The 12,041-nt window shown below is 37.9% G+C and overlaps 1 protein-coding gene across 1 annotated transcript; it reads right to left on the reverse strand.

The window, feature by feature from the left end:
• Positions 1–435: 435 nt before the first annotated feature.
• zgc:171929 (C2H2-type zinc finger protein) lies at positions 436–3,084 on the reverse strand. Its single transcript, XM_026371633.1, has 4 exons — positions 2,985–3,084; positions 2,620–2,831; positions 1,249–1,438; positions 436–758 (listed from the first exon to the last, which is right to left on the reverse strand). Exons 1-4 carry the CDS (start codon positions 3,082–3,084, stop codon positions 436–438), a joined length of 825 nt encoding a protein of 274 aa, XP_026227418.1.
• Between the last annotated feature and the right edge of the window lie 8,957 nt (positions 3,085–12,041).

The following is a 12,041-nucleotide window of genomic DNA, read 5'->3' on the forward strand; positions in this document are numbered from 1 at the left end:
TTCTCTCAACATGGTATTACTTTCTAACTGCTTCAACTATCTGACCACTGTTTTTTGACACTTAAGCTGTGCGTCATCACCATTGCTGTGAAACAAAGATACTGTGTCACACAGGACCATGCTGTTTTTACATGTATTATAGTTTACATGTAAAAAAACAAAAATTTACTTTATTGGTTTGTCAGTTGCAAATCTGAAACTGTGAATATGTGAGTAGATAAGTAGAAAAGTGCTTCAGGAGTTTTGCCTTCTTGACTTATTGTATAGTGATTAAAGTTACTGTTGAAAACAAAAATCTCAAGGCTACATACACTATATAAATGACCTACACTGTGTTACACTGTTGAATACTTCATTAAAATAAAATACAGTGATATTTTTGAATCCCTTTTAGAGTAGCTACATTACAGTATACTTACAGAATTAGAATAAGCACTACATGTAGTATGAAGGGTTTGAGTACAGCATATATGGGTTGAGTTTACGGTCTGTGGATGCAAAGCTGCTGTTGTCATGGGCCTGGCGGCGGTAGTACCTGCGGAGTGCAGGACTGCCTGGGTGACACTGTCTAACATGGAGGAAGTACTCATCAGGGCGGCTTGAGGTGTAACCACAGTCCTCACACACAAAGATCTTGGATCGTCTCTGGCGGTAGGCATACTGTTGGAGAACGCCATGAATCTTCCTCATATGGGACTCCAAAGAGCACCGCTGTGTGAAGGCTTTCTCACACAACTCACACTTGTAAGGACGGATACCTACAGCAGGGGGAGACAACATAGGGTTTATTTTTTGAGCATGTTTCTATGATGCACTTGTACACTCAGATTTGCATTAGCAGCTCTGCAGCTGCATGCCAAATCTTGCCACCAGGATCACCACTATATTTTTTATAGGTAAAGACCAATTAAATTTGTATTTTAAGAGCAAGCTACCTCCAACTCAGCCAAATGCCACATTAAAATGCTTCTAATTAGTGCATTAGTGATAATTATCCAGTAACGTACGTAACCAACAAGATTACTTTGCATAGAGAATATTTTATCTCTCCTTCACCTTGTATACCTTGCGTCTCATTTTCTATCTTTTATTTTGTTTAAACAAGTTCACATTGCAGCAATGAGTATTTTTATGCTGTGCATTAGTTCCTTTAATGTAAGTGAAAGATTTTAAAAAGTAGACTAGTAGTAGGATGCATCATAATTGTTTTCCAAAACTTCATTTCCATGTGCAAAGTTAATTCCTGACCTGTGTGTGTTCGCATATGCCTTTTGAGGTCAAAGGTATCGTTGAATCCTTTTCCACAGAATCGACAGGGATGTCTCTTCACCAGGCTGTGGCACTTCAGGTGGCGGGTCAACATACGTTGCAGAGGGAATATCTTGTGGCACACTGAGCAAACAAAATCTCCTGAGCCTGGAGAAGTACGTGGACGGGGCTATTAGGAAGAGATGGTTAAGAAACATCACAAAAAGAATGATCAGATTTTCGATTTTTCTTTGTCCTCTTTAAATTAACAAGAGGAATTTGGATTATAAACCGTCAGTTCTTACTAACGCAGTGTTCATGTTGAATGATATCTGACCTATTTTATGCCCTGCAGTAGGTATCAGGCAGAGCAGAGAACAGAAATAGCAAATATAATCAGCAGCATAACTTAACCTCATATCTACATGCTAAACTGCATAGCAAGTCATACTGCATTCACTTTTCACTTGCACATTAACAGCATTAACATTAAAAGCCTGCTAGCTAATAACTATCAGTTAATAACACATTAAGCTCACAGGCTTGTTGCTATCGTTGGCACTCTGCTTAACCTTCAAAGCACCTAACAATCCCAAAAAAATAAAAAACTACAGTTGGCTATCTACAGACATTGTGTTCTGGGGATGTAAATTGTCCAGAATAACAACAGAACTATTTCTGGACTGAGATGTTGCTGCTTTTCCATCAGATCATCAGATTTGACATGTAAGATTAAATTACAACTTAAAATTAAATTAGTCACCTTCAACTTATATCAAAAACATTTTCCCTAACATTTTTAGCTGAAAATTCTTCACAAAGATGTTGGAATAAGTTACTTTATTTGTCCACTAAAATGTCCACTAAAATACAAACATATAGGAAGCATTATTATACAGCTCACAAGGCACATGTTTAAACCAGTGGCTGATGCTGTTAATGCCTTTCTAGCATGTCCTCTTTCAGAATGGTACCACTAGCTTGTCTGTATCCATAAAACTATACCTGCTGGCTTTCCTCTGCCTTTGATACACTGGCTTCCTCTGAAAATCCCTTCTTGCACATTTCTGTGTATCCTATTCCAAGATCAGTAGCCAGATGACCTTTGCTCTTTTTTTAACTTGTAACTATAAATGGTGCAGATTAACATACTCAACTCCTGCCACAGTATTTTGCTAGTCTATTTCCTCCTGTCATCTAATTTCTAGACTGTCACTTAGTGTTTTGCTTACTGTCGGCTGCCCTATTCACAGCAGTTATGTGATGTGTGTGATGTACAGCCTATGATAGATGTATCAAAAGCTGATATAATAAATAATTTCCTATACATTAGGTCATACACTTTAATTCACAAGGAAAGGCCAAGCTTACTTTTGCTCTGCTGACCAGTGCCAGCGTACTTGAAGGGTAGAAGGAGCCTTCAAGCATCAGGGTGGACCAGTCCAGCCTGGTGTCAGCCACTGGTCCTCCTGAGCCTGCCAAAGGTACTGGAACTCTCATCCCTGCTACCACTCCACTTTCTACATTGGCTAGTGACTGAGTCACAGTGGCTGGTAGTTGTGTGCCCTTAGCATTTTCACTCACTGAAAAAGGGGCAACAAAGGTATTTACAAGATAATGAAAGTTCCAATGAATCACTACAGGGATACAGCGTCATTGCAATCAATCCCCTTGTGTGTTAGTGCTTATTCTAGCTGATAGATTTAAACATTACAAAACGTACAATATATTCTTACCTGTTGCATTATCTTCTTTCCATTCGTGCTGTTCTGGTTCTTTCCACTGCCATGCTCCACATGCCCCACGTTTCTTTTTAATAAGGAAAGATCTTGGCATCCTTTGAATGTTATCTATCCTACTCCTCTTCTCCTTTTTTACTGATCTAATTGATTGATTTATTGAACTGATTCTTCAATTGATTTGTCTCTTGCTTATTTATTTATTTTAGTTTTTGGTCTTTTACAGATTAACATAGATTTTGCCTTACCTTTAGCTCCTACATCCAAGCCTCATCTCTTGACAACCTGCAGGTACACTATCCTAGAAAATCACAGTTCTCATTTCCATAACAATCTGGCAAGAGTAGAGAAGGTTTAGTGAGGGTTTGGGGAGTGGGAGGTGGGGTATTAAGAGGACAGTGTTTTGACTGGAGCACACCTGTGTTGACTGTGCACCATTTTAACTGGTCCTCCACTGGTTTTGCATGTCAGGTAGTGAGAATCCAGGGAGCTTCGCATTCAAGTGGCCCTTGGCATGCAAATATTGGCTCCAGACCAAGCCCTGGCCCCAGACAAAGGGCACGGTCTGAGTAACAGGAGCGAGCACGGAGGAGCCACAGCCTTAACTGCTAGGGAAATCAGTCCTTTCTTTCTTTTTCTCCTTTTTCTTTCTGTTGCTATTGTTTAGTGGGATTACACACTTTCTAAAAACACACACAAAGGCTATTCATGCACTCTGAAAAGATATCAAGCCCTTGCTGTCCGTTTACTGTGTTGATTACATAATTGCACACTCGATGGCACTCTTTATGCAATGGTGTTGTCCCCTGCCAGTCACCCAGTGCATGTTGGAATTGGCAGCAGCCGCTGCACCCATATACAAAATATCTGTATGTCACAGAAATAGGTAATATAGAGATGGATGTATGGACTAAAATGTCTCCAGCCTACATACACCACATTACTCATGAATGAACTGTTGTGGGTTGACAAATTCGCTGATGAACAGAACTGTCACATTTTGAAAGCAAACTGCACAACCTTATTTAATTGTCTGCACAGTCAGCCTATGCTTAAGAGGACACAGAACTGCATCCATCTTATTTCACTGTACTCTGCATGGCAAATGCAGCCCGAGACTAAACCCTGTCATGCAAATAACTATAGAGGACACTCCAAGAACACCAGGAGGATAATGTTGTACAGGCTGTACACCAGTATAAACATACATCAGCCTCACAGGTTCATTTACAGTACAGTATATGATGTATGTTCCACTTTTTAGCAGTGGATGCTAAACATTCACATTGCTGCTGCATTGGTCCAGTGAAAAAAAAAAAAGCAGGGAACTTATTAGTATCTGATAGCTTCTCTGTACTCCTGTGTCTGTGTATTACCAGCTACACAAAAGCCATTTTCTCTTTTTCATATGGGTTTACATAAAATTTGACTTTTAACAGATTTTTACATGTGAACATTATATATTCAGCATAAGTTGAAAAATAATGTGTCTATCTCTTAGTAAAATATGGTAAAATATGACTAATCATTATATTCATAACATCTATATCTGTATGTGTTTTTTTTCTTCTGAAAGAGTAATTCAGTGTTTCTTTGGAAATATCTTAATACTGTGTGATCATGTGGGTTGACATGGACTTAGCGTTTCTGAAAATGGCTGCAGGAGACTGTTGACTGTACTGTGTGTTGTTGCACTGTGGAGCACTCTAACTGTATGCAAAGCATTAACCAGAGTGCTGCAGCATGAAAATAAAATAGTAAAAAGGCAGCTCCACTTTGTACAACAGAAAAGAAATGGCCCAAGTGACACCTGCCAAGCTCTTTGTCTGCTGATTTTATCTTTATACTGGAAGCAGTGAGCTCTGATGACTTTGGATAAATTACAGAGAGGCAATAACTGTATTTATTTAAAGGAGTGCATGTTTTAATAAATACACTCAATGGTTACATTACCAGCCCCCACTGTTAGTGTTTAATCAATAAAGGCTGATTAAATGCTATAGAACACATTTGAATGATTAAAAACAAGCTTCCCTGTTACATTTCCTGATCCTCAATAGGATTGTAACAAGTAAGGATTCTGTTTCCTATTCAAAATTAAAATCATGTTTGTTTATTTTGTCCATGATTGCTCTACAACAGGGGTGTCAAACTCAATTGCACAGGGGGCCAAAATCCAAAACACACTTTAGGTCGCGGGCTGAACAGGATAAACATTTATTGAACACACTAAAACTTTTAAAACTTAACTTTTTTTAACATAAACCTTAAATAACTTAAAAATATATCCTGTCTAAATTATACAAGTTAGAAATAAAGTAAACATTAAAAGAACAAACATTCAAATTTCTTTAATCTTATGTCATTTTATATAAAAAATAAACTTACATTTTAAATATCCCAAAAGATTTTGCTCTCCATAAAAATATATCCTGTCAAAATTATACAAATTCAAAATGTGAACATGCTGCATAACAAAACCTGGAAATATTGCTTTTCAGCAATAACAAATCAAATCATTCAGTCTTTGCTCTTCAGTCATTTTATCAGAGCTGCATTTGTTTTTGTCAACAAGTTCGTTTATATTTGGTGTGAGGTTCTGTGTTGTGGAGATTCTCAGGATGGACTGTAGGTTCTCACCAGTGAGACGACTCCTGTGTGCTGTTTTGTTAGTCTTCATCACTGAGAAGAGCTTCTCACTAAGATTTGTGCTACCAAACATAAACAAGGTTCGAGCCTCATGTGGACGGAGCTGGGACATTTCTACGGGAATGAAGTGAATAAACTGTGCAGGTCCTGCAGTGTCCTACTTTACCTTCAGTCATTAAACTGCAGCTCAATCAGCTCCGTCTGAATCTGCACAGGTGCAGTTTCCAAATCGACGGCAAAATGATTTTCAATTCAATTCAATTCAATTTTATTTGTAGAGCGCTTTTTACAATTGACATTGTCACAAAGCAGCTTTACACAACCAAAGAACAGTACATGAACAGTGAATGTGTAAGAATCATAATAATGTGATTGTCCCTGATGAGCAAGCTGAGGGCGACAGTGGCAAGGAAAAACTCCCTGAGAAGACAACAGGAAGAAACCTTGAGAGGAACCAGACTCAACAGGGAACCCATCCTCATATGGGTGATTACATGCTGTGTTAGGCAGCAGGCAGTCCAGTATAACAGTTAATGTCTTTAAGTTAATCTTGTTCCATTCCTTGACTATCGAGCGTTGAGTCGAGACCTCCAAGAAACAGCTTCCGACGTCCGCCGAGGCCAAGACACACACACACATCATAGTAGCTAGTGACCAATCCAGTCTCCAAACGCATCTCATAGGGCAAACGGTAGATCCAGGCGACGAGATCTCCAGCCAGAAGTGGGGTATCAGGACGAGTCAGACAGGTCCAGAGGGCAAAGGGTGGAATGACGTGTAGCTCGACAGAGAGACAGGAAGAGGGAAAAGAGAGAGGGAGAGGGAAAGAGAGAGAAGAGGAGAGATTTTCTTGTTCGTCAAAGTCACCAAAGCTCCGTATGAACTCAGTTTATCAGCAAAGTGCGTATTTGTGAACACCGTTGTGCCGATATGGTTCAACATTACTTGGCATCCTGAGGACCAGCCTCATAATAACTAGCAGCATCATAAACTAGACTTGATTAACGTGGAATGTGTTCGGCAAGGCAGCTGAAGCGCTGCATTATGGGATCTGTAGTTGATTGTGTTACCAGCGCTTCATATCGCCGGGCCATTAATAACAATAATATAGAAATGATCTCGCGGGCCGGATATAATTACACGCCGGGCCGGATGTGGCCCGCGGGCCTTGACTTTGACATATGGACTCTACAATGTCAATTATGCTTATTAGTGTAACCATGAGAGCACCTATGACCTTAACAAAGCAGTTATTTCAAACCAAACCATACCCTTAGGTCAGGGTACCCCAAACAGTGATCACTGAGCAACCTTAAAGGGCAGGGTCGCTTTTTTGCCCAGGAATGTATAAGAACAGATTTCCATGCTCATGTTTCACTTGCTCTAATCAGTGCTTCTGTTATATACGTATATAGCCCTTTAAGAGATCCCACAAAAAGATGCTTTCACTGTAAGTGATGTGATGTAGGGCTCCCTCTGTGCAAAGATGTTAAGTTTAGCTAAAAACAATAAAAGGCTATCCTAATTTAAACACCCCTTAATAAAGACTTTAATTTGGAAAGTATTCACTTGATTTGATTAACTCTGATCTAAGCTTCATATTATACATTGACCAGAACAAGGACTATGGGATTTTTAATCCCATCACTTCCATTAAGAACACTTTGTGATTTCTCTGTGGCCAGTATGAACAGGAGGAATGATTACCACAGCACCTGTTACCTGTATCAGTGTTCATATGAGCTGAAACTGCTGTTTCAAGATGCACCTGGCAAAGCCATCCTTTAATGTGTGTTTATTGTTGTAATAATTAAAGTCCAGTATGCCTGGTGGTGCTGGATGTTGTAACAGTGTGTCAGGACAGAGTGTCAGGACACACAATTCTATGGTGTCTGTACAAGTGTGTGTGCATGCACACACAAATATATAGAGAATATTAAAAAATATTGACAACATAGCTGAAAATCTACCCGGATGACCTGTATTTGGGTCATTAGCAAGCAGATAAAGGGTTGGCTTCTAAATTATTATTTTATTAAATTTTAATATGGATCAAAGAGGACAAGTTAGTGGAGAGAGAACAGTGTCAGGGAGAGGGAGAGGAAGCTATGATCTCTGATGAGTTAAGGGATACAATTATTAACATGTATTGGATGATGGTCTGTGTTTGAGAGAGACCAGTTTAAGGGTGGAGCCAATATACAAGACAATATAAGTTTTAAAAAAAAAGTAAAACGTGCAAAGATCTTAATCTGTGATAAAATACTGATTTATCTTTTTAAATTTGACATAACATTTTAAAAGTAAAATATTGTTTATGCAATGCTCTCTGTTGTTAGTATTTTGTAGTTAAGTGTTTGGTTCCCAAGTGAGACTTGTTGCCAGTGTTGTGAAAGAATTAGCTTATTTTGAGCCATGTGTGATGTGTTTTGTTGGTGACGGAGGCTTTTGAGTGTGAGATAAATGGTTTAGCTTAAATGCATGTTTGTAGTGCAGGCTTTGTGAAGAGTTTTGGAAATGTAGTTTCAGTTTCAACCAATGCTTGTTAGCAATTAAAAAACCTGTAAGTAATCTGCAGATAAATAAGACTGAACTGCAGACATTGCATTCTGTTGTATTAAATCTGTATAATCTGTGAGACCAATCAAAAAGGAAAGGCAGGAGTCAATGCGTGAGTCTTTACAGAAAACCACAGAGACAACAATTTGCTTTTAATGCAAATATAAAACACACATGTATGCAGTCACAAACAACAGTTTATGGGTCTTCATTGTATGATGAGCTACTAGAGAGTTATAAAATTACTTACTGATTCCTTACCATAGAATCTCTTTAGGGAACTATCTACTATATAGTCCTTGATTCTGAATTATTTAGGAAGTACTCTCACACTCTTCACATTTATGTCTGCTAAACTATTCCAGTCCTTAACTGAAATGCAACACCTGCGTGTGTATATAAATAACAACAACAATGTAATATGTTTTAACGTGCCATTTCGTTAAAAACTGTTAAGATGAATATTGTCTTAATAAGGGTAGAGGATTTTTCATAAATGTCCATCATACCAGACACTCCCTCATCTCTCAATTCAATGTCAAAACTGCTTTGTCTGCCATGTCTATTTTTTGTGAGATGCCAATACTGACTGAGGGTGACAGGCAATTTGTGCATGCAAAAACTGTTCTGACAGTGTTCACCATGTGAATCAGGGGGTTGTATTCACAAACCTTCTTAGAATCCTCTCACAAAGCTCCTAACTTAGCCTAAAGAGGCCTAGCTGGGAGCCCCAGCCTAAGAGTGATTCAGGAAACGTCTAAGAGCAACTCTGAGCTAGGAAAGAACAAAAAATTATATCTCAGTGAAGATATTCAATTTTGACTTCATTCATGAATTCCTTCATTCATGATTTAATTTTTTTAAAGGGAACAATGAGGAGACTGCAACCTTCAGTGGGGCCCAAAAATCTATCAATGACTGGAGGAACATGAATAGCTAATTTGTAATATCACCATTTGACCATCTTCTAAAGGTTACAGTTAAGTGAAGTTAATAAACAAAGTCCCTAGTAACAAGGCAATCGGTAGATAGGGCAATACCCTTTTTCTTATGTTTTGTATGGCTGTAACTTTTTTGTTTTGTTTTTAAACCTAAAATGGGGGGTGTTGTGTCTGTCATGCTGTGTCATGTATCAATATTCTTCTCACCTCTTGGGATGCTCTGCATCACATCACCTAACTCACTCCAGAATTTCTCCTTTTCTTCTAACTTACATCCTACCTGTAGGGCATAACTTCATGTAGGGCAGACAACATAATTTCCAGCTTCAAAGTAATTGCTATCTGATACTCTTTTCACTTCCAGAACATTCCTGACAAAAAAATTCAGAATAACTCTGTACTCTCTACTACTCTATTTCTCTTCCCATCCACACCATGATCCTGATCCTAAGCTTCTAGCCCTGCTACCTTTCCATCTAGTCTTCAGGACACACAGTACTGTATGTCCACCTTTCTTCTCTGCATCATGTCAACCAATTTTTCTACCCTTACTACAGGTTACAAAGCCATTTCTAAGGCTTTGGAACTCCAACGAACCACATTGAGAACCATTATCTACAAATGGAGAAAACTAGGAGTGACCAAAACAACTTCTAAAGATGTGCAGGCCTTACTTGCCAAAGTTAAGGTCAGTGTTCATGATTCAACAAGATGATTCAATAAGATAGAGACTGGTAAAAAGTGGCATCCATGGAAGAGTTCCAAGACAAAAGCCACTGCTGACCAAAAAGAACACAAAGGTTCCTCTTAAATTTGCATCATATTGTGACCTCAAGCAAAATTAGGTTGTCAGATGTGTTTTGGACAATGATGCAAAACACATCTGAATGATAAAAATATATATATATATATATATATATATATATATATATATATATATATATATATATATATATATATATAAGGTTTTGGAATGGCCTAGTCAAAGTCTGGGCTCAAATCAGATTGAGATGCTGTGGCATGGCCTTAAACAGGCCATTCATGCTTGAAAACTCTTTGATGTGGCTGAATCCTGAACAATTCTATAAAGAACTGTGGGCCAAAATGTCTCTAGTTACGTGAAAGACTCGATTGCAGTTGTTGGTGCGAAGGGTGGCACAACAGTTTAGGGGGCAATTACTTTTTCATATAGGGCCAGGCAAATTTCGACAGGACCAAAGGTGTGTCTGATATTTTTTGCCAGTTTGGAGAGATTTCCTACTCTGAGATTTGGTAAATGCAATTTACCCTTATTACTTTCCGTACTCACACTCAACATTTCTGTTTTATCACATCATCTGATTTATATATATGTATACTGTATATACAGTCACTGAACCTACACATTACATCAGTGAATGTATATAGTGTGTTGATAAAGTCTAATTTTCAAATGCCATAGTTATAATTCTGCTTTGACAAACTGCAAACTGAACCTGCTTTCTTCCTATTTACTAAGGAGATATTGGTGTTGAATTTATTCAACTGAATATTGTATAAAGTATTAGGTTAATATTTTATAGCTTGTTGTACTGTCTGGTGTAAAGACATAGACAGATGAGGAACTGCAGAATGATTGTGAGAGGTAGGAGGAAATCAACACTTCATTGTGGCTAGAGTTAGCTATTAAGGGGACATAACAAGCCACTGACAACGTGTCAGTTTCACACATACATACAGACACAGACTCAAAGTTGCATGTTAATGAACACACACACTAAATATACAACATGTACAAGTACATGCCCAGCTGAAAAAAAACAGCTGTTAAAAAACAATATCTGTCACATCTGTCTTTTTAGCTTTTATTAAAATAAAATTATAAATAGCATTATTATCCAAACCTAGGAGGAAACAATCTTTTGAAATTCACTGGCCAAGGAGGACAGGTCTATGTAAAATTATTATATCTTGAAAATGTATACTGGGCCAGAAAACTATTTGCATTCTTTACAAAAATGTGTTCCTAGTTTCTCTGAACTAATATTTATTCAGTCCCTGTGCAGTAAAAATAATGAGGTTTTCAGTTCTTCTTTTGGTGCAACATCAGTAATATGAGGAAGTGGAGCACTTGTTGTGTTCTGACACACTGGGGAAAGCATATTATAGATATATCATCACAAGTAATGCCAAAGTAATGCCAAAGCTGTACCCAGTATATTTGATAACATAAGCATAAGCACATCTGCAATTTCCATTTAACATATTGATGGATGAATATAGTTGATTCAGAAGAGTCTCATGAAATTTTCATCAAGTTTTCTTTGAGTTTGGCACTTCCCTCTTTTTAGGATGAGTCAGAGTTTTTTTCTTTTCATGTGGCTTACGTTACCTTTCTGCCTTCAATACAGCTGACCCAGATACAGTAAAATGTACATTTAGAGCAGTAACACTTACAGTACATTTAGTACTTCTAAATATAGTTCTACTGTTTATGATCCACTTTTGACATTTTCACTGTTTATGATCCATTTGATGACATCTATTATGATAACATTTTCAGAGTTAAATATTGCTCCATACTTGTTGGATAGCAGAGTAATGAGCCACTATCTCTTTAAGCCACAGCAAAGGTGCAGTACAACAGCAGTTGTTGTACTGCAACTTTCCTGGTGCATATAACAGCATAAGATGCTTCCAGCTCCTAATCTGAAGTAGTCAAAATAAATATGTGACTTCAGGCCAGTGTAGTGAATCTAATCAACTTTAACTCCTAGCACACTACAAAGAGAAAGCAGACCAAAATCAGAGCTATGTCAGATGGAAAAGGAAAATGGGGGGAGGTGTGAAAATGAGAATTTGAAAGAACGAATGAAGTAGACGAGAACAGGAAGACAGAAAAAAATGTGTGTAGGAAATGAGAAAT

Source organism: Anabas testudineus, chromosome 14 (genome assembly GCF_900324465.2).
Source record: "Anabas testudineus chromosome 14, fAnaTes1.2, whole genome shotgun sequence".
In the NCBI taxonomy this organism is placed as follows: Eukaryota; Metazoa; Chordata; class Actinopteri; order Anabantiformes; family Anabantidae; genus Anabas; species Anabas testudineus.

Coding starts and splice junctions, on each gene's coding strand:
- zgc:171929 (XM_026371633.1), bottom strand. CDS start 3,084: ATGCCAAGATCTTTCCTTATTAAAAAGAAACGTGGGGCATGTGGAGCA. Junction 2,832..2,984: donor GAAAGAAGATAATGCAACAG/GTAAGAATATAT, acceptor CCCCTTTTTCAG/TGAGTGAAAATGCTAAGGGC. Junction 759..1,248: donor GCATATGCGAACACACACAG/GTCAGGAATTAA, acceptor CCCCTGCTGTAG/GTATCCGTCCTTACAAGTGT.